Genomic DNA, 25,944 nt, shown 5'->3' with positions numbered 1-25,944 from the left:
TTCTGGAATATCTGCTTTCATGACTAAGTGCCTGAGTGTTTAGCATGCGTTGCCATGGTTTCGATGTTGTTAGTTTTAATTTTTGACAGTTCATTGGTCTGCAGACTAATTTTTGTTACGCTGATTTTGGAGTTTTCTCCTACCAATAAAGTGACGAAAAACCCCGTTTTCCGACTTCCTTTCCATAATGAATCCTGCTGGTCCGTTCGGAACACTTCTTTAGACTTTCTAACCTGATGACATCAGGATGTCTTCCGTGACGGCCGTCTTTTATGTTTTGCATACAGATACCTAGATGGCGGTGCTACTTAAATGTCGTTTATAAAACTTAACTTCAACAGTTATTTACCCTAAATCCTAAGTTCAGTCCGTTACATACAGTGCTATTGATATGTTGAATTTTCAAAGTTCACAAGTTGTTGAACTATGGAGTAAACTGACAAAATTTTCGCGCAATAATTTTTATGTCTCGCCAAGTTAGTTTCTGTTTTTATCGACAATTTTCCGTTGATATGGAGAATTCAAACGTGTACGGATGAGTCTTAACGACGATCCAGGGACAAGCGCACCATACACTGCAGTCACCCAAGAAAACGTCGATGTTGTGCGCAAATTCGTCAAGGAATATCATCATATGACATCGTGAGATTAGGGTGAAATTGGGGATTTCAATGACCTGAAAGTAAAAAATTGTGCATGAAGAATTGGCTGTAAAAAAATAATGACCCGATGGGTACCACATCTGTTGACCAAGGAAGAGAAAAAAAGCTAGGATCAATAGGTGTCAAAAATTCTAAACCGCTTCAACACAGGAAACTATAAAAACGTGTACAGCGTCGTAAGTGGTAATGAATCGTAGATTTGCTCATATGAATTCGACAATACATGCCAGTCTTGGGTGTTCCAAGGTGAAGAAAATCAACAAAAATCATCCGTTTTCGAAGCGTATCCAAAACGAGAGTGGCGACATTTGGCTCAAAAGTAGATCATGTAGTAACAATTGCCATGCAAGATCAGAGCACTATTACTGCCGATTAGTATAAAACCATCTGTTCGCCGGAAGTCATCGCTGAGCTTAGAAAAACCAGTCCTATACTACGCGTTTTTTTTTCCACCAAGAAAATATAAATTTTCCGACAGTTTTCATGACAATGCAATTTTTAACGTAAAAAAAAACGTCGAATTGTCAGACTATTGCACGTACAATCCCGACCTAAATTCGAGCGATTAATTTACCATTCGGAAAATCAAGAACAGACTGTGTGGTCCATGATTCCAGTCGCCAGAAGACACAGTAGACGCTTTCAAAAATATCATTTTACCTAAACAACCAAATGAGTGGGATAATTGTTTCCAGAAATTGTTTCAGCGTCTGTAAATGTTCATTGATCTTCTTGGAGAATACTTCGGAAAACAATGAAGTCTTTAAACGCTATCTACAGTTCTTTTCCAGAGCTATATGTAAAATTGAAAAACATACCTCGTATTAAGAAATTCTTGTGCGTAAACCCGAGATGTCGATAAACAATTTTAATCACGTGATTTATATTATTTACTTAAATTATACTAATAAGTTCTTGTTAAATATAATTCATTTTTATGGCCAATTTAGAAATAAACAGATTTTGAAGGAACAAACAACTTCGAAATCATGGTAACGTAGGCTAAATGCTCAGGCATTTATTAACAAAACAATTAATAAGTCCATTAATATTTAAGCTAAATATCACATTATTTTATGCAAAAATTAAGAAAACTTTTTTTTGTTCTTTTGCTGTCTATATCATAGAAACACGCCGTTTTAATTGAAAAACTCAACAAAATTGAAGCTAAAATGGAAAATATTAAAGTTATTGTTGCGAACACCTTGTATATATTTTTGACTAAATGAGTGTTCGTGCCTGCTACGACGCTCTTACACCAGAATCCATCTTAAAATTATCCATATCTAACTTAAGTTATTTACGATACTAATTTTTTAAGAAGCATCGCAAATATCTAAAATGTGTTTTAAACCGTCATAGTTCCGAGTCATTGCATCAAAAGGTAAAAAATACCCATTACAATAAATATTACTATTACGCGTCATCTTTTTGGAACACCTTATAGGGTCACTAATTTTAAAATTCACCTTCATTAGCGTCATACACATTCCATATAATTATTTTTTTAATGAAATCACAAATAAAATCATAAAAGTCCGAGGAGTTGTTAAATAAATACTCTCTAAGCAGATTTAGGAGCTGGAGAAAGGCCACCTACATATGTCGCTGCATATTCTCAAAAAGGTTCAAGGTCTCTTACTTCAGAATTGGTAACTTAATTAATAAAACAGAGGCATAGGATATTCGATTTTAAGATATTTTAAAAAATATTAACTTGCTTGTCTTTGATTTTTATGAAATACGTCTGTTACACTAGCAGATTCTGAAGGCTACCTGGTATCAAGCAGTAGAAAATTAGTAGCGTACAATTTCTGCTACACCTACAGATATTAACAAATACAGTGCTGTCAGTCAAAGTTTGTTGTTTTTTTTTATCAAAACCACTAAATTTTCAATTAATTAACATTAGTCGACGATGCGCTTCAATGATCTTTTAACAAGTATGAAATCTTGCTCTAGTTGTTTGAGTTACACCAAAAACTGCCCTTTTTAATCCATTTTTACTAGCGAAATATGCAGTAGGAGTCTTCCTCATGTGGCTACACTTAGAATCGTCAGGTGCTAATGGAGAAGAAAAAAAAAAGGGAGTAAATGGGGCTCGCATAAATATGCTCTATGAACCATCAGAGGGAATCAGGTAAATTTTTCTTAGTTCTCATATTTGGCGTCTTTTATGTAACTCTTTACTATGAATATAAGTTTGTCAAGAACTAATGGTCCAAACGAGGTAAATTTGGACATATTGATGGGGAAATACATAAAAAAGAATACATACCTACTTTATTTTACTTTCGTATGTTTTTAGTAATATGAATTTTCTTGTTAATTTAAAATGCTTTAATCCTGAGATTTCCAACACCATATAGCAACACGGCTCGTTCAAGAATCTCAGTGCAACGTTGCTGTTTCCTTAGTTTAAAACGCTTATTAGAATTTAGGAATAGATGGATTTATTTAAATATTTAATTAAATTTAACCTGGGTTCGTGCCTGTTCTATGGCTTTATTGTAATTCGTTCAGTCCTGGATAAAATCCACAACATAAAGTTTTGTTCGTAAGATAAAACAGTAAATTAATAATGCACAATTTTAACAAATTTAATAATAAAAATCTATAATCTCTAAAAAATAACAAATAACAAAAAACCAGTTTATACACCAATGCTTTATGAGCACAGCCTATTGACGAATGTCGTTTTTTGACCATTAAATTCGCGTTTATTCGACGATCAATAGTAAGTCTTCAGCCTCTATACTTTGACCCATCGTTATGCTCACTTCCTTAACAATACCAGCGACAGGGCTTTGTACCACGGTCTCCATCTTCATGGCAGAAAGGATAACTACTGGGTGACCCTTTTCAATTTTCTCTCCCACCTAAAAACCAACAATTAAAAATCTCTATTTATGTCTTTATCTAACCATCATACTTTTGCTCTAATATCAATCACAGTCCCAGGCATGGGAGCTCCTACATGGTTCCTATTAGTCTTGTCCGCCTTCGGATGGAACACCTTGTCCTTGGTCCCTTCTTTGTCTTTAATAAACACTGATCTTAATGTTCCATTAAGCTCAAAGAACACTTCTCTATCCCCATTTTCAGTAAGGTCCTCAGCCATTGCCAACGTCTTCACCCCCAAGGTTTTTCCCTTGTCTATCGTGCATTCGAATTCTTCCCCTACTTTAGGACCGGTTAAGAATATTCTGGTGTCCAGTTTATCTACTGGTCCATAAGTATCTACAAAGGCCAGATAATCCTTGGTCACTTGGGGATAAAGAGCGGCACTCATGACGTCTCGTTCAGTCACATTGGGGAAGATTTCTTGCAATTCCTCTTGCAGTTTTTTGAAATCGAGGGGAGGTAAAGACGCTCCAGGTCTCCCTTCTATACGAGGCATGTCTCTCAAAACTTTGCTTCTAAAAGGCTCAGGAAATCCTCCGTAGGGCTGCCCAATGGCGCCCTGTAGAAACTCAACTACAGACTTAGGAAAAGACAATTCTTCGGCTTTGTCCAAAACATCCTGAGGCTTTAGTTTGTTCTGGACCATAAACTGGGCCAAATCGCCCACAACTTTGGAGGAAGGAGTGACTTTGATGATGTCACCAAGCAGTTCATTGGCATGAGCGTAAGCCTTCTTTACGTCCTCAAAGAAGTCTCCCAGTCCTAAAGAATAAGCTTGGAATTGCAAGTTTGTGTATTGTCCTCCAGGGATTTCGTTGCTGTAAACGTCAGCATTGCCGCTTTTCATTGTGGTGGTGCACTCGAATGGTGCATAAAGGGTTCTAGTTTGTTCCCAGTATGCTGAATATTCGGATATCTGGTAAAGAAAACTGTGTAGGTCGAGAAAAAGAAATTAACAGCTGGACGATTCAAAACGAACCCTAAAAATGGGAAACTCTTATAATTTGGAGCGCCAACACTAAAATGATGCGAATGTTTATTGAAGCGAACCAATAAATGAACAAGCCTTTTAGTTATTCCAAGATAAACGTGCCATCATGGCAATATTGACAGGATGCCACATTACCAAATTTAGAGACGTTTTAATTCGTCAGCACTTAAAAAAAAGAGCCAATAGAAAACCTGCAAAGCCCAAAGAAAACAATAAGGCAGCGCTTTCCAAACAATGACAGTTGCCGCTAGTAACCGGCCATCAGACTTATTGTGAAACAAAAAGCGTTGTTGCCTTGTTGCCATTCTCGAGAAAGTATTTAAGATTTCCTGGCTTAAAAATTTTAAATTCTTCTCACTTCTGGCAGCTGCAATTTAGTATCCAAAGGCGTGCCCTGGAGAGAGGCTACAATGGCGCCCATGCTGGGTTGTGATGTCATTCCAGACATTGCATCAACAGCTACATCCACAACATCAGCTCCAGCCTCAGCACAAGCTAACATCGAAGCCACTCCACCTCCGCTAGTGTCATGAGTGTGAATATGGATTGGAATGTCGGGATGCTTATCACGTAGAGCTTTAATTAACAACGTAGCAGCTTTGGGTTTGAGAAGCCCGGCCATGTCTTTAATGGACAGCACGTGGGTGCCAGCCTTGACGAGCTCATCAGCGAGGTTCACGTAGTATTTGAGATCATATTTCTTTTTGTTCGGATTGCTCACGTCTCCAGAATAGGAGATAGCTGCTTCGACAATTCCTCCAGCTTTGCCTGCCGCCTCCATGCCCAAAATCAAGTTGGGCAGGTAGTTCAAGGAGTCGAACACCCTGAATATGTCCATACCAGTTTGTACCTAAAAAGTTCGTGAACTTATGAGTTCTCTAGCTGATTTTAATGGAGCACTCACAGCAAGTTCACAGAACTTATAGACGACGTTGTCAGGGTAGTTAGTGTAGCCAACAGCATTGGCTCCTCTTAACAGCATTTGAAAGGGAATGTTAGGGATGCGCTTGCGCATTTCTTCGAGACGCTCCCAAGGGCATTCGTGTAAGAATCTTAGTTGAAGTCAAAAGTCAGTAAAGCTCTTTGTAGGTACTTAGAGCTTACCTTAGAGCTACATCGAAAGTGGCTCCTCCCCAATTCTCCATGGCGTACAAGTGACTGAAGTTATGTGCGACATAAGGGGCGATTTTAAGTAAATCGTGGGATCGAACACGAGTTGCTAGAAGGGACTGATGGGCATCACGGAATGTAGTGTCCATAAGCAAAAGGCCTTTGTGATTTCGGACTGCTTTGGCGAAGGCTTCGGGGCCTTGCTCTTTGTAAATTTGGCGGAAACCTTTGGGAGGTTGTATGTCTATTTAAGGGTAGAGAAAACCGTCAGTAAGGACAGCTTGAATGATTTGAATTTTTCTGTGTTTTGAAGGAGGTAACTGTCAGTATTCTCTATTGACAATTACCCTGAAAACACATGAGTTATTTCAGGCGGTATGAGGTACGAAGCACATTGAATGCGTTATTGCAAGCAATCTCACTAAAACCCAATAAGTAACTCAAGTGAATTATTAATGGACATTTCACAAAGAGCCAAATTATTAATTTGCTAAAAACTGTACTGAAGAGATTAATTTCCATAGCAACCAAGAAACTGGCTTGCTATGATTCATGTTTTGCATTTCAATGAGTTTACCTCGTGCACATTTTTTACTTTTTACTATATTTTCACATAATCAAAATTTCAGCCTTTGAAATATCCCTTTAGTAAATATGTTCGAAATACTCTTAATGTTAGTGCCTATTGAGCATAACTTGGTGATTAAATGACTACTAGTTAGATAATTAAAGCTGTGATGCTTGACTTAAATTAAACCCTCATACTGCAGGAATGCAAAATTTCAATTAACCATACATAAATTCGGTACTTACAATACATGCACAGAATAAAAAAACGGTACTAACCAGGTTTCTGTGCCGGTGTGTGGGACAGGTATTCTGTTAAAAGAAAAACAAAAAAAAAGCATGCCAAATTAATTAAACTACAACCAAAAATAATGGGTAGATATACAGTTAGTGCGGGCAATAGCCCTGGTGCTTGCTCGTTCATGTGAACTAAAACTGATCGATTGCGAACAAACATAAACAGGCACTACTGTGGGTAAAATAAGGCAAATTATTAGGTTGTCCACAAAGTTAAAGTAAATTAAAGCCCATTTTTTCACAAAAATGATGACTACTAATTATATATTATCCATTTTGTTCAATAGCATTTTTCCATCTCTGGGGCAATTTCATATTACCTCGCCTATAAAAATTAGATTATCTTTCGGCCAAAAACTGTCCCAAGTACGTTTATTACGTCTTCATCAATAACGAAGGTTTTTCCATTAAGGATATTTTGAAATTATCGAAGCAGATGAGGATCCGATGTTGCTAGGTCTGAGGAATAGGGTAAATATGTCATAACATCCCACCTAAGTTCTAGCAATTTTTGACAAGTGGCCAAACTTCTATCTGATTTAACATCTGATTAAATCACGTATTTACGAGTTATGAATCTTAGGCGCTTCTTCTTGAACCAATCGTTCGGTTGCTTGGAAACAAGTCAAAATACATCATACCTTCACAATTCAATTAGACGAATGCCATAACTTTTCTTTGGTGAATATCTGCTTTAAGAATATTTTCTAAGAGATTTTACAAGAACTTTTACGTACGACATTATGCTAGACCAACAATTTTTCATCTGTTATTATACGTTTAAAAACCAAGTAATTTTCTTCTCATTTAAAGCGTGCAAGCTGTACCCACACATCGTGTTTACTGACGTATCCAATTAGTTGCGAATGGTTTCCCACGCTTGATTTCGATACATTTAGACTACTAACAATTACCCGTATAGTTAATCGACCATTTGATTTTTGTTTGTTGATTTGATTGTATCAAATCCTTTACTTTGTCTTCATAAATTTCACTTGGCCGTCCTGAGCGCGTCGAATTTTCAACACCAAAATTTCCAGTTTAAAATTTGACAAATCAGTTTTACACATCACATAAATTCTTATAGCCCTGTGTTACGTTTTTTTCCTTTACGGAAGTAGTATAACACAATATGTCGAAAATGTTCATTATTGTTTTCCGCTTTTGAATCGGTAACCAGTAAACAATTTTAACCATCATTTAAGACAATTAAATTCCCTCAATGGAAAAATACGCGATGACTTTATGGACAATCCAATAAAAGACGTATAAGATCCCAAAAAATATAAAATTTGGGTCATAAGGTGTTTTGAACATCATGAATATCACTGCAGAAAAACTAACTATTGTCTTCTTCTATTTTTTTCTATGCAAATTCTTAATAAAAACCAAACGACTTAAACGAGAGCAACTAAACATAGATTTTTACCTAAGGACACTTTCGGCACATGAGGCTTGGTCTCAGCAGGCTTTAGTTTTGTAGCCAGAGGTGTCTGAGGCCCATTAACTAACACTGTTGCTAGATACACCAACAATTTCTGAGCTCTGTTTTTGGCCGGGGCCATTTTGAAAAGCTGCGGATTCTCGTCGATGAAATAAGTATCCACGGCACCGTTTACGAACTTTTGGTTACTTATTACGTTAACCAGGAAGGGGATGTTAGTTTTGACCCCTCTAACACGGAATTCTCGAAGAGCTCTTGAAAAATCTTCGTTTTTTCTGAATCTTTAAGAAATTATTCAGTATTACCTGTCCATTTTGGCACAGGCACTAGGCAAATCATGTGAATGTGCAATGACTTTGACCAAAAGGGAGTCGTAGTAGGGCGAGATGATGGCACCTGCAAAGCCAGAAGCGCCATCTAGACGGATTCCCATCCCTTCTCCAGACCGATATACTTCAATTCTTCCAGTGTCTGGCTGGAAGTTTTTGGCTGGGTCTTCTGTGGTCACTCTGCATTGAATTGCGAAGCCCTTAAAAATCTTAAATCAGTGCAGGAACTTTAAATCACATCGCACTCACGTTAGGTTTGATATTTTCCTGCTTAATTCCCAATTCTGGCAAGGTGAGCCCTTCGGCTATTCTAATTTGGCTTTGAACTAAATCAATTCCTGTGATCTCCTCCGTTACTGTGTGTTCTACCTACAGCTTTTGAATAAAAAAAAGTAAGTTATTAATTTCAGGACTTACCTGCAATCTTGCGTTGACTTCAATGAAGTAAAAATTTCCATTAGGATCGCATAAAAATTCCACAGTGCCCGCGTTTTCATATCCCACATGTTCAGCCAATTTCACGGCCATACTAGTCATCGCATTTCGAATTGCTGGATCCAAATGGTGGGCAGGAGCCATTTCCACCACTTTTTGATGTCTACGTTGGACAGAACAGTCTCGTTCGTATAAATGAACAACGTTCCCAGCCTTGTCGCCTAATTCGCACCTCATGAAGTTAACTTTCCTTTCAAAGGTCAAATTTTACCTAGTAGCTGCACCTCAATATGTCTAGGCCTCTCAATGAATCTCTCAATAAATAGAGCTCCATTTCCGAATGCTGCTAAAGCTTCGGAGCTGGCTCTCTTATAGTTTTCTTCTAGTTTATCCATGCTGGTTACCACCCTCATGCCTCTTCCACCCCCTCCATAAGCTGCCTAAAATAATTGCATTTAGATTAATAATGTAGAAGCGGAAAGTAAGATTAAATAATTCGCAATTCGTATCACTAACCATTTTCAAATTTGTCATAGCTCAACAGGAATTTGTGATTCCCTGTGTAAGAAAAATTGCTACTTTTTCTATTAAAATTCTCATTTGGCACCACTGTATCATAGTTTTAGATTATACCCAGCTCCATCTATCCCGTTTCATCTAACTGTATTTGTTTATTATATGACTATAGACGAAGACAAAAGCTGTGGTATTGATCCTACAGTCTAGTCATAAAGTCTGAATGTGGTTGCACGTCATTGTATTTTCTCTCTTCATTTAACAACGTGCATTAGACATGTTAAGTCAAATGCTTCGCAGCATCGAATATTAGTTTGAGTCATGGGTCGATTTGAATATTGATTGGCAATTAGAATTTAAATAAACAAAATTAGAAACGATTAACCGAGGGTCGTTCTATAAAGCCGCTGCGTTTCGTATAATCTGGAGGAAACTTAGAAATGAGTCTAGATTTCTGAGTTTCTTTGAAAAATGCCCCCATCATAAAGTACCTTAAATATGACGGGAAGACCGTGTTTGGCACAAAAATCAGTAGCCTCTTCCAAGGAATGCACAGGCCCATCTGTACCTGGAACTATCGGCACCCCAGCTGCAATAGCAGCCTCCCTTGCAGCCACCTTGTCCCCCATTTGATGAACAACCTTGGGAGATGGACCTACGAAAATACCATGAGATTACCATTGTATTCATATGTTTTTTTTACCAATAAATCGAAGCCCCGCATCTAGAATCGCCTGGGCAAAATCGGCCCTTTCCGACAGGAACCCGTAGCCGGGGTGGACGGCATCTACCCCGTGATCCTTGCATATTTTAACTATTTCTGGGATATTCAAGTAGGCTTCTACTGGGGCCAAGCCTTCTCCTACCTAGAAAACAACGAAAATTAATTAGATTTTTGGTAATTACGACTAAAACATACCAAGTAGGACTCATCAGCCTTCAGTCGATGGACGTGTCCTCTATCCTCTTTGGAATAGATAGCCACAGATTTGATCCCCAATTCATTGCAAGCTCTAAAGACACGAACTGCAATTTCTCCCCTATTAGCTACAAGGACGCTTCTGATTGGTTTGTATTCTGTAGAATAATTTCGGCATTTCGAAGCTAAACTAAACGTGGAACTACTAGGTAGGCGGGAATTTCGGGCTACGAGCCTTATGAGCATGATATCTGGGTCTATTGACGAGTTCGATTACTTTGGCTACTAAATCCAAGGAGAAGGGCTGCTGCAATAGAAATCAATTGGTCGGAATTCTAATTATCAATACTGCGGCAATAACCTTTTAATGAGCTATATATGGCGCAAGGATGAATTTTTCTGTATAACCAGTTTCAACTTGGTTAACGAGGTAAAGCCACCAGTCGAAAAAAGAACGCAGCATGAATGTTAACATTGTTTATATGAGTATTTTTAGCCGCCATTTTGCATTTTTGGTGAGGGCTTAATTACATATTAATGCAGCGAAGTCTCGTATAGACAGGTAAACTGTTTATCAATAGCGTTATCTGATGCCGCATATTTAGTCAACAATCAGTCTTTCCCTGATTATGTATTTGATTTGCTATTGTAATGCGTAAATGAAACGTCTATGATTAGGTCATAATGGTAAAGTCCGAATCGTCACAAAAGAGTCCAAAGTTGAAGTGCGAAAATCCATGAAAATACTACAGATAAAATTGTATAGTGAATAAATATTTCATTTTTGCGAATTTTTTTGTGTGTGAAGCATTAATTACCATTAAGTCGGATATTATGAAAGTTCCAAACAAGACACTCATGAAAAAACACAATAAGCTCATTTGCCTAAATCTTTGCGAGACTAGAGTCGTAATAAAAATAAAGGAATTCTTATCAAAATGTTTTAGACGCTGTCTAACGGCTCACGAACCGATGTCTCAGACATACTTGAGAATATTAGATAATTTCACTACAATGTAGTTTTTTGTTGAATATTTAGCAACTAATTTTTTAATAAATTACTTATGATTAAAGGAACTAAAAACTCCACTGCGTGTCTTTTTTTCTCATAGATCATTTAGATGAAGGGCGGTATAAAAGGATAACTCCTTTTGCTGTTGAGTACACGTGTCCACGTGTCGCTGGCAATCACCATGCGAACAAATTCAGCCATTTGAGCTTTTTTAAGAAAATTGTTGGGTATTTATAGAAGTAAATTATTATATTTATAGATATGGGTCTGTAGTACAAATTTATTGTCGCATATTAGCGAGTATGAACACTTATAAGCCAGACTATTATATATTAACCTGCAGTGAGGTAATTTTTTAATTAATGGACTGTACCTGAATGATTGGCTTCGGTGTAGAGAAATGAGCAAAAAGTGCGTTGAAAAGCGATTTTTCCATTCATTTTTATCTTGGTAAATACGAGTGAGTGTAAAGTAAAATAATAAAGTTTAAATATGGTAATGTGTGTTTTGGTTTTATTTGTTACTTCCATTGGTCTAATAATCTAGATAATGAAGCACGAGATAACATTATCACAATTTTCTTTTATTAGCATTCGATAATTATGAGTTTCTTGTAAAAATATTATTAAACAAACTAAAAAAATTGCGTCATTTTTTATTACAATACAGACAGTGCAAGAAATTAAAGTATTAAGCTGATTTAATAATAAGATTATTGTATTAAGTTTCATAATTGTCCCCCTTTCTGTAGTAAATGATACCATAAATACTTACAATCGATTTATTTATCATTGTCGAGACTGAAGAAGCCAATAAACGACTATTGGGAAGACATTAATAGTAATACTTACCATCGAAATTAACGACCCTTTTACTTTACTTATAAATTCTCTCAAAAATGAATAACATGTAATGTAGTCTACATGTTTACGCCCCACAACCACTTTTATCGATCAACCAGAATACTGTTCGAACTAGTGGAGAGCCTCCACTTGTTGCCTGAAACGTGATTTATCGCCTTTGAGCTTTTGTAACTGGCTTTAATGATGTATTTCCTATGTACATGTAACAACATGAATTAAAACAGAAGAATGGGACTACCTTATGAGGCCTTGACCAAATCCGTGCCTTTAATGATAACGAAGTCAGAGGCTTCCAAAGTTGGCCCATGATTTTTTGGTTTTATTGAAGTTTGGAGTTCAAAAGACGCTGCATAATTTTTGTTACATATTACGGACGAGTAAAAAAGTGGTTTAGAAGTTGCGCTTCAAAAATTAAAGTTTAAAAAATTTTAAATGGCTGTTGCTCGTCTCTAAAATTGTTCATCCTTAAAATGAATTATCTTTACCGGTATATTAGGAAATTTCCTTTAAAACAATATATTATACTGTTATGCCTAAACCGCCATATTTACTCAATAAAAGCTCTTTGGTATATCATCTCTTAAACTTTCAGTGGTGACGGCGTTAGAAAAAAACTAACAATATATGTCACATTACTGGAAGACATCGTGTTTAAACTAATCCATCCCGAAATTCCAAACGAGAAAATACAAAATAACCCTTTCTACCTTTAAAATATCGTCATTTCAAATAAAAAATTCGCAAGAAGAGAACCGATGAAGAATAAAACATGCAGGACGAAAACAAGAAAGTCGAAGAATCGTAAATTGATGAAGAACGTTCAAATCAGTGCTTAGGAAACACAAACGGTTCGCACTTGTACACTTGAAAGGGTGAACCACGGGCGAAACGAAAGTGAATTTTTCCAACAAACGATCGCTTTAGGCCACAACGATAACAGAGCCAAAAACCGATAGTCCCGCTTCACTCGGTGATCTGAAGATAAAACAATAAAAGCGGCACAAAAGCGAGATCGAGCTTTTTGGGCACGGGCTCCAGACCCTTTGCAAAACATAGGGTTTTTTAATGGATGAAATCTCACGCAGGCCGATAGCAGGGGCTACAGTATCGTCTTAACGACAAGATTTTTTTGCCCCGGGAGTAGATACCTCTGTAACGTCTCGAATTAAAAAACAATTGAATGCTTATATGCCCCTCGTAAGGAAAAGCTCTAGCCCAAGACGGAAAAGGTAATCGAACCATAATTCCTGATTTGAACAACAAAAGTTCAGTGGCTCGAATCTCGCCCAGGGACGGACTTAACAAAATGAGTTTAAGAGGATGTGAAATAAATGCGCTTCATTTAATGAATGAGGATATTTCATAAATAATTCATTTCGCCATGTTTCTGAAGCATTAAAATGAAAACGTTCTAAGTAGCTATCCTTTGGCACCCCGCATATGGCAAATAGAGGGTTGCTCGATGTACGTACCTACATACATACATATATAATTTAAATCATATCACAAGTGTCATATCAGTAGTGATACTACAGCTTCATAAAATTAATATGCAACAGGAAGTCGTCAGCTATTGGTGCTTACACATTGTTCCTTACACTGACTAAGACCTTCAATATTATACTAAGAATAATAATAGCAACACAAATAATAATAATAATAATAATAATAATAATAATAATATTAATAATAATAATAATATTAATAATAATAATAATAATGATAATAATGATAATAATAATAATAATAATAATAATGATAATAATAATAATAATAATAATAATATTAATAATCAGAAGCACTACTTTAATTCTCAAAAAAATAAATTTTTACTGCCAAAGTTGATGAGCAAAGAACACAAAAGTTTAAAATACCAAATTAAACCAAAACGTCAACAAATTAAGCTGAAAGTGTAAAAACTAGTGCTATGTTTAGATATTCAAATACAATCTTTATTCTTTATTAGCATGTTAAATTTATGATTTGTCACTTTATGTAAAGCAAGTGTCAATCGTTACATTTTGTGACGTCAATAAAAAATTACGTGATATGAACGAACATGAAGCCTTCATCTAATTTTGGGGTCTACAATATGTAACTCCCTTTATGGCACTTTTTCCAGAGACATCTTGAATGAAATATAAAGCCTAGAGTCGAGTTTTTCTTTCTAAAGTTCCCTCAAAAATGACTATTTAGGAAACTTACATCGGACAGTCTTTCACTAAAATCTCAATATCTCGAAAACGGCAACAACTATTGTCTCGTGCATTTTACTCATCGGTTAAAAACGAGTATTCTAATTTTTTCGCGCTATTACTTATTCCTGCCAAAAATTTTAGTGCGTAAAAAATGGGTTTTAATTTTTCATGAAAAAACAACTTATTTGAGCCTACCTTTACATGAAAAAGGCACAGAACACCATTACAAGATAACAACGAACAAATTAATGCCATTATGAACCCAAAAGTAACACTTTAGAAATTATCGCAAGTACGGAGGACTTTGGCAGCGATGTATTAAAAATGCTATATCAATTGAGTTGACCTTTAATAGACCTTACCCAATAAAGGTCCAACAAATACATTATTTTTGACTTTGCTGTTGTAGTTTGGACTTAAAACAATATCTCTTGGTCCGTATTGTAGACGTCCAGTTACGGTTATGTAATGAACAAGAATATTTATGGGTCTTTGGGCTCAAAGGACTAAGAACTTTTTAAAGATTTTAAAAAAGTCACGGGCAGTTCTTCTAGAAATATCTCTAGTTTTTCGTCGTAAAAAGATTAATTAGTTGGGACGTTGTGCCACTGTTTGAGTGAGTCTTTTGCAGCAAATATTGAAACTCGAAATTCTACGAGTAATCCACCCTTAAACAGATACAGCATATTAAAAACTCTACGAACACCCCATCGTCTAAGGTGTTTTTAGATCAGGCCATTAAATAGCAGTTATTGATTAAATGGCCTTGCTAAGAAATCGATGTTGCCAGCAGCACTACAAGCAGTGATGCTCTTCAAATTTTCCCCAAATAGATGCAAAACTTACAGTAAATCGAAGATATCACTCCTCAGTTTGACTCGCACGTGTCCCCCTTTAACAACAACCGACGCACCTCACTCGAAATTCCCACCAAACTGAAAGCGAAAATCGAAATTTATTTTTAAATCAAATTTTGAACCTGTTTGGTAGCATGCGCGCACCATATGCGATAAAAGATCTGTTTGTTGTTGACGAACTTGCCTATCAGCCACGATTTCGTTCTTGTTCATCGTCCGTTTAATACGAATTCTCCTGCACGTTATATTGAGGTAATGCATTGTTATATGAAAGCTAATTATCCACCGTTTCATTCAAAATCAACAATCATTTCTGCGCCTTTCCCCGGCCCTGGCATAAATTCCCGCCAGTCTATTGATTTTTCAAACGACAGACATGTCCGTTGGATGATTCCGGCATTGCCATCGTTGCTTCTTTAGATTTCCTTAAATTCCAAGAATTCATTTCGCAGGAGAAAATAAAAATTTATTTCTTTTCAACTAAAAATATATAACCACTCCCAGAAGAGCTAAACACCGGTAAAAACCAGAAATACCACCGCCTACTGAACACCTCCAGAAAGTTCTGCAGCACCCCCAAATCGAACGTCAAATCCTCCTCCACAAAACTTGGAGGGTATAGGTTTTCTAGAGTGGTCTCATTCCTCCCTGTGAGATACAGATGATAGCAAAGAAACCCGAAAGTCGCTATCCCCAGGAGCAATGCTGCACCGAACCTGAAATCAATAAAATTCCTCAATCCGCCCTCTTTGTCATTAAGATTTTACCCAACGCTTATAGGAAAATCTCGGGCGAGCTTGGAGCTGTCTAGAATGGAGATTGTGATGTGCCTGAGGCAGGTGCTGACGTAGAAGCAACAGTAAAGGAAGGAATAGAAGATTAGAAGGATGAAGCTCTTGTAGTTATAGAAGCCTACGCAATTGTTTAACCATGGACAGTGATGGTCCATTCTGAGATAACAAGTCTCGCATGTGCGGCAATGATGAGTTCTGTCCGGCTTGATATGCATGCAAATGCAGCAGTACCTAAAAAATAAATTGCTCTTAAACCCCATCATAAGTTTCACGAATTCTTCACCTAATGCTTCCAGTAGGAGTGCAAGTTTCTAGCAACAAACCTTTCTCCTTACAAAACTGCTCCAGAATATCATGTTTGTCGTCATCGGTGCGAGCCTGAGATAAAGCATAATCTTGATCTCTACAGAATTTATATTCCATTGGGACCTTTCCAACTGATGAACACATAGTGGCCAGAAATGACCACAGCAACATTATGGCCAGTAAATTAATTACGACCAAAAATGGTAATCGATGATGAAGAGTCTTTATCTCGGTCAAGCAGAAGTAGTACACGTAAATAAAATAAGAACCTGCGAATAAAATCAGTAGAACTGTTGGAGGAAGATTTTTAACGAAAGCATTTGACATTTGTTTTGTAGTTTAACACTTTTTTGAAAAGAGATTTGTGAAAAATGTCACATAAGGTGGTTAAAACGTGATAATTTCATATCTCAAAAGCTCGAAAGACAAGTTATTGTCAAAAAATTATCAATATATTGTTCAGAAAACATAGAGTTGAAGTAGAAAAGGATGCTAATGACGTCAGTCCTAAGTTTAAGTTAATTAAGAGTCTATGATGACGTCTCGTGCTCATTTATCGCCCGTTTAGTCGGCAGCGCCAGTTAACTTCACCTTCCGGCGCCGTTTTTAAATTTAAATTTAACCTAACTTTTGCTCCGCTGTATAGAAGTCAGATTAATGAATTTCTGCTGAATTTGATGGTTTTCAATAATAGCGAACCATTTAATAAAGTGGTACATTCATTGTTAACTATCTTTATCATTGTTATTATTCATCTTTTACTCAATTCATTAGTATGTCAAAAAACCAAATTGCATATATCTACAGTGATGATTTGAAGGCAGAATGTGACAAAGTACCATTTATGCAAAGCAGGGTAAGTTTTATACCTTTACCGGTATTTCCCCAATCATAAATATACTGCATGTATCTGCATTTGGCTCATTTGTAGGCCTCAATCGTGCACAACTTGATATGCAGCTACCAGCTTTTGTCTTCGCCAAAAATCCTTTTAGTATCGAACAAAAAAGCAACTGAAGAAGAACTGAAAGCTTTTCATTCAAGCTTATATGTGGACTTCCTGAAAGCTCAGAATTCCTTTGATTTGAGCTTAGATGAAATTAATGGTATATATTCCTAATACACTGGGTGGTAACAGTTCACAAAAATGTATGGAAATCTGATAAACCATAAGAAATACAGGATCAGTTAATTATGGGACAAGTAGATTATAAATGAACATTATTAAATTAATAAATTATTAGAGATATTGTTTTGTCTGTAGATAATCACATAGAATATGGCTTGGCTTATGATTGCCCTCCTTTCCAAACCATTTTTGATTTTTGTTTAAATGTCGCTGGAGGCTCATTGTCGGCGGCAAGAGTGCTAGTGTCAAAAAAGGCTCAAGTAGCAATAAATTGGTTTGGTGGTTGGCATCATGCTTTGAGGTACTGTACACTATTAAAATTATAATATTACTGTGAGTTGATTGATTTAATTTTATACAGAGATAGTGCAGTAGGTTTTTGCTACATAAATGATGTAGTACTGGCAATACAGTTTCTGACCCAACATTTCCAGAAGATACTCTATATTGACCTGGATATTCACCATGGTATGTAACATATTACCTTTCAGTTTCAAAAATATGAAAAATTTTATATTTCAGGTGATGGTGTTCAATATGCCTTTGAATACAGCAACAGAATTTTAACCTTCTCATTTCATAAATATGAGATAGGTTTTTTCCCTGGCACTGGTACTATAGAGGATGTGGGTAAGGGCAAGGGAAAATTTTACTCACTAAATGTTCCCTTTAAAAGCGGCCTTAGTGACAACTCATTTACCAAAGTTTTTAAACAGTTATTTCCTGTGTAAGTTTGATGAAAACTAGTGACAGTATTCACAGCAGAATTTTAGGGTCTTAGACAGTTTTAAGCCCAGCGCGATAGTTCTTCAGTGTGGAGCTGATGGTTTAAATGGTGATCACGTAGGTGAATGTAACTTAACCTTAAAAGGACTGGGAAATTGTGTGAAAAGTGTTTTAAATAGCAATTTACCTACTTTGCTTTTGGGAGGAGGTATACTAAAAATATCATACATTAAACCATTACCTACATTTTAAGTTAACTAGGGGGTTACAATGCTCCAAACACAGCTCGTTTATGGACGTATATAACTGCCATAACATTGGACATGGATGTGGATAATGATATTCCTGATTCATCTGAGGTATTTAAAAGTTGCAAAGGAAAATATAATTTTAATTGCCTCTATATTAGTATTTCAGTCAGTTTGGTCCCAGTTATGAGTTACATATTGAAGCAGGAAGAAAGACAGATCAGAATACTGATGAATATTTAAATTTTGTAGTTGAATCTTTGAAGTCCTATTGTGATAATGTTGCTGCAAATGAATAAGAAGAAAAACTGATAAGTATATTAAAAACCTTTATTGCAAGTCCTTAAAAACTATTGTCACTTTTTCTTTTCCTTTTTCACATAATGTCTTGCTATCAACTTTGAAAATTTTAACATATGATTCCACACTGTTGTATCCATAAACCCTTAGATTAGTTAAAGAAAGATGACAATCTTTTGTTGATAAACCTTCTACTATAAGTTCACTATCTGAGGCAGAAAATTTCAGCAATCTGTCTTCTTTCAGTAATTCCCCTTTTGCTTTACAAGACCCTGATGTGCAATCTAATCCAATGTATAACTGAAGGTCGGTGATACTCTAGAGAATTTATTGTTATTTTGATTTTGTAGACTATCTTTTTGACTTACAGTTAAGGCCACAATAGTCCCTTGAGCAACAAACATAATCAAATCAGACTCAATCAAATCAATCTCAACAAATTCATGGCTCTTTTTAATAGCAAATTTGGTTCCTCCCCAAAATTCGTACCAAACTCCCTTCGAGTAGGGCAAATACACTTGTAGCCTAGTTGCACCACTGCTGAAGGGATGCGTTACTATGATGTTTGAGCCTAGAGTATACTGCCTTAAATACAAGTTTAAATTTTAATGAATTAATGAATAGTTGTTGACCATACCTTTCCATTGAAAGAGTTGAGTCATTGGCGTAATAATCGAAATACATAGGCCTAACAACAGGGCTGCTGGTGCTGAGCAGTGTAAACAAATAATCCTGCAAACGTGCCCTTCTGGTCATGGCAGTTTCTGCGACTATTTCTGCGTATTTTGTGTTAAGGTTTGCTGGGTCTCTAAATATGTTCCCTAAAAATTAACTTATATCGGTAGGTCTTTTATGTGGTTTCTGGTATTCGTGCTACCTGAAGACACTCTGAAGTAAGGCATAGTGACTGCTGCCATATACCATCTCATGCACAAAATTTCATGCAATGATTTGTTATAATTTGAGGTATCTCCGCAGATAGGAAGCCCAATCATAGGATTACCACTAATGCTACTGAATAGAATCTTGTTTAGATACATATTAAAGTTTTCCCAGGAAGTTGCAAAATTGTCTGATATCTCAGGCTCACTGCTACCGTATTGTTTCGCTGCTGACACAATTAATGAATCAGGCGCATATTTGTAAAGAGACGAGTTCTGATATTCTCCATACAAATTGTGTTTTTCCAGGTGAAGAACTTTATCGCTGCCTTGCAAATTCCAAGGTAGTGTGTATTTCATTTGTTCGTTGAAAGCCTGAAAGGGCGTAATTGTATTAAGTGACAGATAATCTCTGCTAAATTACCTCGCTAAAATAAGGTAAATCCTTTCTTAACACCTTCTGATAACTGTCGTCTTGAGGCCAATTATCGTTCAGTACAAATCCACTAATAGATGACCGTCCTATTGTGTTGTCTAGCCATTCCATCAGGAAATTGATGTAGTCCCCAATGGATGTGATAGAAAAATCTGGGTAAACTACCGTTCTGCTTAAATATGTTCCATTATAGATAACTCCCTTTTGATTCTTGTAAAGTATCCCTAATTCACTTGCTTTTACATAAAGTTGATTAACATTGCTTACTAATATCTGGAATAATAGGTTATTTGTAGAAAAGTTATAATCATATATCTACTTACATGTGGAGGCAAAGCAAATAAGAACTTCTTCCCATTCTCAGATAGAGTCTTAATAACCTCCTTTAACGCAGCTATATCTTCATCAACAAAATCATCTTGCAGCGCCATAAACAAATTCTCATGAATACAATCAGTGTCGAAATTTGATGTATTGTTTTCAGCATAAATTTTCAAAATTTCTTTCAAATTTATCGAGTTTCCCTTCCTTTATAATTAATGTTTTTTACCTAGGATGCACTAAATTTTCAGAACATTTTACCTGCAATTATGAGTTCCCAACATCCATAAAGGGGGTGGAATTACTTTTTGAATTTGAGTATTATAGAGTTCAATCGGTGTTGGTCCCAAAGACAGCTCAACCTCGATTTTTTTGCCTACTAGAGATCGTAGGATTATCATATTAGAGGACAGAATTTGTATCTCTAACGGTCCCTCATGCCGGATAATAACTCCTATAATTTAAAGTCAATTTATGCTTGTTTTGATTTGTAGCTCTTATGTTTACCGTGGAACTTCCCATCCTGATAAGCCCATAAAACTGGCATGGTGTAATGGTCATTCCGATTTTTATAAATTACTTTTGTGATGTTTTCACCTTCTTGAAGTTCAATGCGATTACGGTCCAATCCAAAGAGGGTCCCATTGGTGAGTTCGAACCCCCATTCCCAGTATCGCTCAGACGCAATCAAGGCTGCTTTAGTGGAGGAAAATACTATGTTCTCGTCTTGATCTAAAACTTCCAAAGATAATTTTTTCGTCGATAAAATCACTGCGAAATTGGTGTTTTTGAGTAAAACTTCTTCAACGTTTTCCGAAGGATCGTGGATGATAAAGGAAAGTTTGTTAGCACTCTTGTGTTGGGTTGTAAGTTTAATGTTGGGGAGAGTAACTGAGCCTACAGGGGATTTATTTTGTGACGCCTTGAAAGTGTTTTCATTTTTCTTATAAAAGAATCTGTAAACCAAAGGTGATTTTATACGATAGTTCTAGCACTGCTTAAACGTACTTTGAAGGCAAAAAGTGATGGCATTCGTTGGTAGTTGTGTTGAAGCAGCAATTGACAGCTTCACATGCATCTTGCTTTATTCCGACATTTCCACACGGTATCCGGAATTCCTTTACTATCAGGCAATAGTATTGATCTTCATCACCAGCATCAGGCACATTTCTATGGAACTTTATGTTATTTCTCACATTTAAAAAATTTGTACATATTTTCTACCTGGATATGACGAAAAAGTACGCTAAAGTCGGTACAAGTAATGCTATACTTAAAGCTATAATTATCCCCTTGGCTAGTTTGGTGCAAAAAATCGATCTCCAGGTTTTTCGTTTGTGGAATCGAGGTTCTGCTGGATCATCTAAATCCTTGAGTTCTTTCTCGATGAACGTTGACATTTTCGCGACGGATTCACTTTAACAACTGCATTATTAGGATTGTAAAATATCACTAACGTATTCAGGAACTTTGTCATAGGATTTTTCATTAGGTACTTGACAACGTCGGGTAATAAATGATGAAGTTTCGGAAACAATAGTATAGGGATTAAAGCTTTGGAATCAAAAATAATAACGTTTGTATCTTTCATGATAAGTGATGATAATCGTTTATCAGTTGACACTGTGGAAATCTTTACTTAAAAACTGCAAACTTCAATTAGGATTGAGGTTAATTTTGATTTTATCTTATCTTTGAGTGGAACAAAATTTTTATGTTTTTGATAAGAACGCTGTAAATTACGCTCACGTTATATATTCTGGCATTTACTTCCTCAGATCATATTTATTTTGATATTTGCCGAGTTCCACAGAAACATGCTCTCCACCTGAAAAAATTGCTGAAACCTAGACATCTTTGTCCTACCAAGACAACTTTGCCGTCTCGGCAACATATGGTACTCCATAATGAGTTCTACATAATATTATATGTATTATATGTAAAAGATAATATAGTGAGTCTTCTTAAGCTGGAATCATATGGGGAACTTTTTAATTTTTAATTTTAGGAAAAAATTTATTTTTATAAAACGTTTTGTATGGTCTTCAACTTAAAATGAAATTATTCAACGTTATATTTTTGGAGTGATATTTCAGCTTTTTTACAAGTGTGAATTTTATTCAAGGATTTTTTTTAATTACTAGGTTCAATAAAGCACATTTATTACTCATTTATAAAAAACATAATAAGTTTCCATTACTTAATATGTTTCCATATTAATTACGCAATTTAAGGAGATAATTAATGCATAAATATAATTTATTTTGCTGATTCGAAAATACAAAGTGTTAACAATTTGTGTATCTATATAAGATCAGTTACTTTAGTTTTAAGTCATACCAATAGTGTCTAGACAAAACCATCCTCTTTTTCAAAATATTTAATAATTCTTTGACAATGAAGTTTGATGTATTAAGATAGTGAACTTTTACAAAAACGTGAGCAAATTGAGTTCAACAAGATGGTGTTTTATGCCACGCTACGTTAGTTGTTAAAAAACTCCTTCCTAATATTTTGAATCGAGAAATAATTCACTAACATTTAAATAGTTTTTGGCATGCCAGATCGCCTGATTTAACCTTTATGGATTGTTCCTCATGGGGGTACTTAAAACAGAAAGTTTGCCAACACAGGCCGTTTCTAGATGTTAACCGTTTGAGAAGAATCATTTCGGAAGCACAGCAGAAAATTACTTGAAATTTGATAACGCAAGATTAAGGGAATTTAGCAAAAGAATGATTAAATGTTTTGAAAGAGGGGGCGGCTGTCAGCAAAATAAATTATTGTTGTGCATTAATTATCTATTTAAATTGCGCAATTGTTATGAGAAGATATAAAATATGAAAAGTTATCGAGTTTTAAATAAACAAGAGACAAATGTGCATTGTTGAAACTAACAATAAAAAAATGATTTTAATCAAAATTCATGTTTTTAAGAAAAATGGTATTTAACTCCCAAAATTGTGATGTCTGATTATTTCATTTTAAGTTTAAAACCATGCAGAATGTTTTCAAAGAATAATTTTTTTCCGTTAAATTAATATGTAATATTAAAGTTTCACATATGATTCCAATTTAAGTAGGTACACCCTATGTTAATAATTTATTAGACACTGAAAATCTTCATGCAGAACAGTAAAATAGCTTTAAAATACGATTTTTTCCGCTATAATTAAAATTATAATGTGTACAAGTCTATAGAACATTAATTGAGGATGATAGTTAAATACGTCAAGTAACTTTTTGCTCTCTGACGGCATGATGTATTAATCTTGAACCAGTTCACCAAGTAGTACACATATCACAATAACAGCGATGTTCGTTTGTCCGAGTTAAAATAATTTTAACGAAGTAAGTAAATCTGTTAATATCACACAAAATTTTATTCAAACGACTTTCAGGCAACATGGGTGCCATAATAACAATCCTCTTTCTTTTAATGAGAATTCTGGACTTTATTACCACACCTTTATTCAAGTACAGAGCTAGGAACAATAGGCACCATTTACCACCCTTCACTAATGACGTTCTTAGGATCAGCGCCACCCACATTGCGCGCAAGATAAGAAATGGAGAGGTTTTAATCCTTTAATTCTGCGATTATCATTTTATATATTTGAATTTCAGTTATCCAGCATTCAGATTTGCGAAGCTTACATCCAACGAATTAAAGAAGTCAACCCGATTTTGAACGCAGTGGTTGAAGAGCGATTTAAAGAAGCTCTTCATGATGCCAACTTGGTGGATGAATATCTGAAAACCACTTCTTTAAATAGTAGAGAGCTGAGTAAAATTAAACCTCTATTAGGGGTTCCTATTACAATCAAAGAATCCTGTTCCGTTAAAGGAATGAGTCTTTGTGTAGGGTTGAAAAGTAGAGTGGGGTACAAGGCTAGCGTGGACGGCGAAGTGGTAGCTAGACTAAAAACCAGTGGAGCCATAATTTTGCTAGTGTCCAACACCCCAGAAATGTCATACAGTTGGGAAACTTTCAATAACGTTACGGGGTATACTAATAATCCTTACGACACCACTTGTACCGCTGGAGGTTCTTCTGGGGGTGAGGTATTATATGGCAAATTGCACTAATACAATTATTGAAGTAACGTTTACTTCTATAGGGTGCTTTGTTAGGATCAGCCGCCTCTCTAGTGGGAATTGGCTCAGATATTGCAGGCTCAATAAGACTACCCGCTCTTTTTAACGGAATTTTCGGCCACAAACCCACCCCCAGTAAACTCACAATAATCTCTTAGAATTAAATATTCTTTATGCTTTTTAGGAGTGATTTCCATAAAAGGGCATTGGCCTCAAGGCATAGATGATAGGTATCAAGATTTTTTAGTTATAGGGCCTCTGACACGCTACGCATCAGATCTGAACCTCATGATGAAAGTTATGTGCAGTGATAAGTGGAATTTAGAATTGAAGCTGAATAAGGAGGTATGGTACATGTAATTTTTAAGTTTTCACGCGTAAGGTTTTTTTTTATTTTAGGTTCAATTAAGTAAATTGAAGGTTTTTTATGTGGAAGACATCAGAGGGTCTGTGGCTTTGCCTAAAGTTTCACCTGAGATGAGAGAAATAGTTCGTTGTTCTGTGAAGTATTTATGGAAAAATTGCGGCGTTTCTATAATGGATTATCATTTTCCTGAGTTCAGTAATGTGCATTTGGTGTGTATTTCGGAACTTTTTACTCTGAAGGATATTCCAAATGCCATAAAATGGGTAATTTTTTTTTTTTCCAAATTCTTATTCATTAATGACTTATTTAAAGGAAAATGCAAGCTATCCCATAGAGCTAATAAAATCTCTAATTGGCAAATCTAAATTCAGCTTTAACTTAATGTACTCGTACTTCGTGCAGGGAATATACAAATATGCAGTTGGCAATCACACCCAAGAGAACTTGGCACTAAAAGAGAAAATCATCGTAAGACCTAATAATAGGGAATAATTAGGAATGAATATGAAATTTTTCCAGAGTCAATTAGGCACTAATGGCGTCATTATCCTCCCCACATCAATCGGCTCTGCCCACAAACACAACCAAATGTACTTTAAAAACATTTACTCATATCTGGTAATTGCCAACGCTTTAGGACTACCATCCACCCATGTTCCTTGTGGATTTGACAGAAGTGGGCTTCCTATAGGTGTTCAGGTGGATAGACGATTTGAAAATTATTGCGGTTTAGTCTTAATAATGTGGATTTTAGATATTAGCAGCTCCATATCAGGATAGGTTGTGTTTGGCAGTGGCGCAGGAGTTGGAACGATGTTTTGGGGGCTGGGTTCCTCCCCCGGAAGAGACCGTATAATAATAAAAATATGTCATATGTAGTTTTATTATATAATTTTATAGAGGGAAATTTAGTATTTATTTTTCACATAGATGTCATTCTGGATTGTATGGTGAATGGAATTTGAGCCCTGATACAAATAAAATTATAAAAGGTCCTTTAAAAAGGAGACTTCGTCGTCTAATCTAATTCATGTTGCACTTATTAGCTTACCTTGATGCATCCTACACGAAAGACCTACCTAGCTGTCTCGTAGAACAGGTGGACAGGAACTAACTTGATCCATGGTCTAGGATTTAGAAAAGGTTACTAATATTTAGGCACTCGAAAGAGTAAACTAAAAGTGAAAAGGAGACCAGATTTCCTGATACGGGTCGAGCCACGTCTACTGCGACA

General features: G+C 35.8%; 5 protein-coding genes across 9 annotated transcripts; 2 read left to right on the top strand and 3 right to left on the bottom strand.

Moving 5' to 3' along the window:
* Positions 1-3,147: 3,147 nt before the first annotated feature.
* On the bottom strand, positions 3,148-15,188 carry PCB (Pyruvate carboxylase). 4 transcript variants are annotated; one of them, XM_066290763.1, is made up of 15 exons: positions 15,094-15,188; positions 10,175-10,481; positions 9,959-10,121; positions 9,747-9,910; positions 9,011-9,179; positions 8,722-8,960; positions 8,554-8,673; positions 8,281-8,504; positions 7,961-8,229; positions 6,514-6,546; positions 5,662-5,911; positions 5,462-5,609; positions 4,916-5,407; positions 3,595-4,482; positions 3,148-3,541 (listed from the first exon to the last, which is right to left on the bottom strand). In XM_066290763.1, the coding sequence occupies exons 2-15, from the start codon at positions 10,418-10,420 to the stop codon at positions 3,383-3,385; spliced, it is 3,564 nt and encodes a 1,187-aa protein (XP_066146860.1). In that variant the 5' UTR covers positions 10,421-10,481; positions 15,094-15,188; the 3' UTR covers positions 3,148-3,382. The 4 variants fall into 4 exon arrangements, with proteins under 4 accessions (XP_066146860.1, XP_066146862.1, XP_066146861.1 ...); XM_066290765.1 differs by having other exon boundaries at positions 10,175-10,478; positions 15,094-15,183; XM_066290764.1 differs by lacking the exon at positions 15,094-15,188 and adding an exon at positions 14,443-14,568.
* Positions 15,189-15,570: 382 nt separating this feature from the next.
* Positions 15,571-16,321, bottom strand: LOC136343768 (palmitoyltransferase ZDHHC20-A-like). The gene is made up of 3 exons (XM_066290691.1): positions 16,182-16,321; positions 15,872-16,129; positions 15,571-15,820 (listed from the first exon to the last, which is right to left on the bottom strand). The coding sequence occupies exons 1-3, from the start codon at positions 16,319-16,321 to the stop codon at positions 15,571-15,573; spliced, it is 648 nt and encodes a 215-aa protein (XP_066146788.1).
* A 224-nt stretch (positions 16,322-16,545) lies between these two features.
* On the top strand, positions 16,546-18,829 carry LOC136343809 (histone deacetylase 8-like). Of its 2 annotated transcripts, none has more exons than XM_066290788.1 (8): positions 16,546-17,060; positions 17,136-17,310; positions 17,469-17,634; positions 17,695-17,801; positions 17,856-18,060; positions 18,107-18,267; positions 18,321-18,418; positions 18,477-18,829. In XM_066290788.1, the coding sequence occupies exons 1-8, from the start codon at positions 16,980-16,982 to the stop codon at positions 18,495-18,497; spliced, it is 1,014 nt and encodes a 337-aa protein (XP_066146885.1). In that variant the 5' UTR covers positions 16,546-16,979; the 3' UTR covers positions 18,498-18,829. The 2 variants fall into 2 exon arrangements, with proteins under 2 accessions (XP_066146885.1, XP_066146884.1); XM_066290787.1 differs by having other exon boundaries at positions 18,469-18,829.
* Positions 18,624-21,905, bottom strand: LOC136343802 (lysosomal alpha-glucosidase-like). The gene is made up of 10 exons (XM_066290768.1): positions 21,470-21,905; positions 21,254-21,415; positions 20,753-21,201; positions 20,507-20,699; positions 20,248-20,452; positions 19,913-20,197; positions 19,485-19,863; positions 19,245-19,428; positions 18,976-19,192; positions 18,624-18,925 (listed from the first exon to the last, which is right to left on the bottom strand). Exons 1-10 carry the CDS (start codon positions 21,643-21,645, stop codon positions 18,638-18,640), a joined length of 2,538 nt encoding a protein of 845 aa, XP_066146865.1. The 5' UTR covers positions 21,646-21,905; the 3' UTR covers positions 18,624-18,637.
* Positions 21,906-23,278: 1,373 nt separating this feature from the next.
* On the top strand, positions 23,279-25,737 carry LOC136343807 (fatty-acid amide hydrolase 2-B-like). Its single transcript, XM_066290781.1, has 9 exons — positions 23,279-23,596; positions 23,647-23,822; positions 23,873-24,310; positions 24,367-24,478; positions 24,528-24,688; positions 24,743-24,973; positions 25,023-25,178; positions 25,230-25,409; positions 25,465-25,737. The coding sequence occupies exons 2-9, from the start codon at positions 23,652-23,654 to the stop codon at positions 25,564-25,566; spliced, it is 1,551 nt and encodes a 516-aa protein (XP_066146878.1). The 5' UTR covers positions 23,279-23,596; positions 23,647-23,651; the 3' UTR covers positions 25,567-25,737.
* Positions 25,738-25,944: the final 207 nt, after the last annotated feature.

Source organism: Euwallacea fornicatus, chromosome 15 (genome assembly GCF_040115645.1).
Source record: "Euwallacea fornicatus isolate EFF26 chromosome 15, ASM4011564v1, whole genome shotgun sequence".
Taxonomy (NCBI): Eukaryota; Metazoa; Arthropoda; class Insecta; order Coleoptera; family Curculionidae; genus Euwallacea; species Euwallacea fornicatus.
This window is presented reverse-complemented; position numbering and strand designations above follow the sequence as displayed.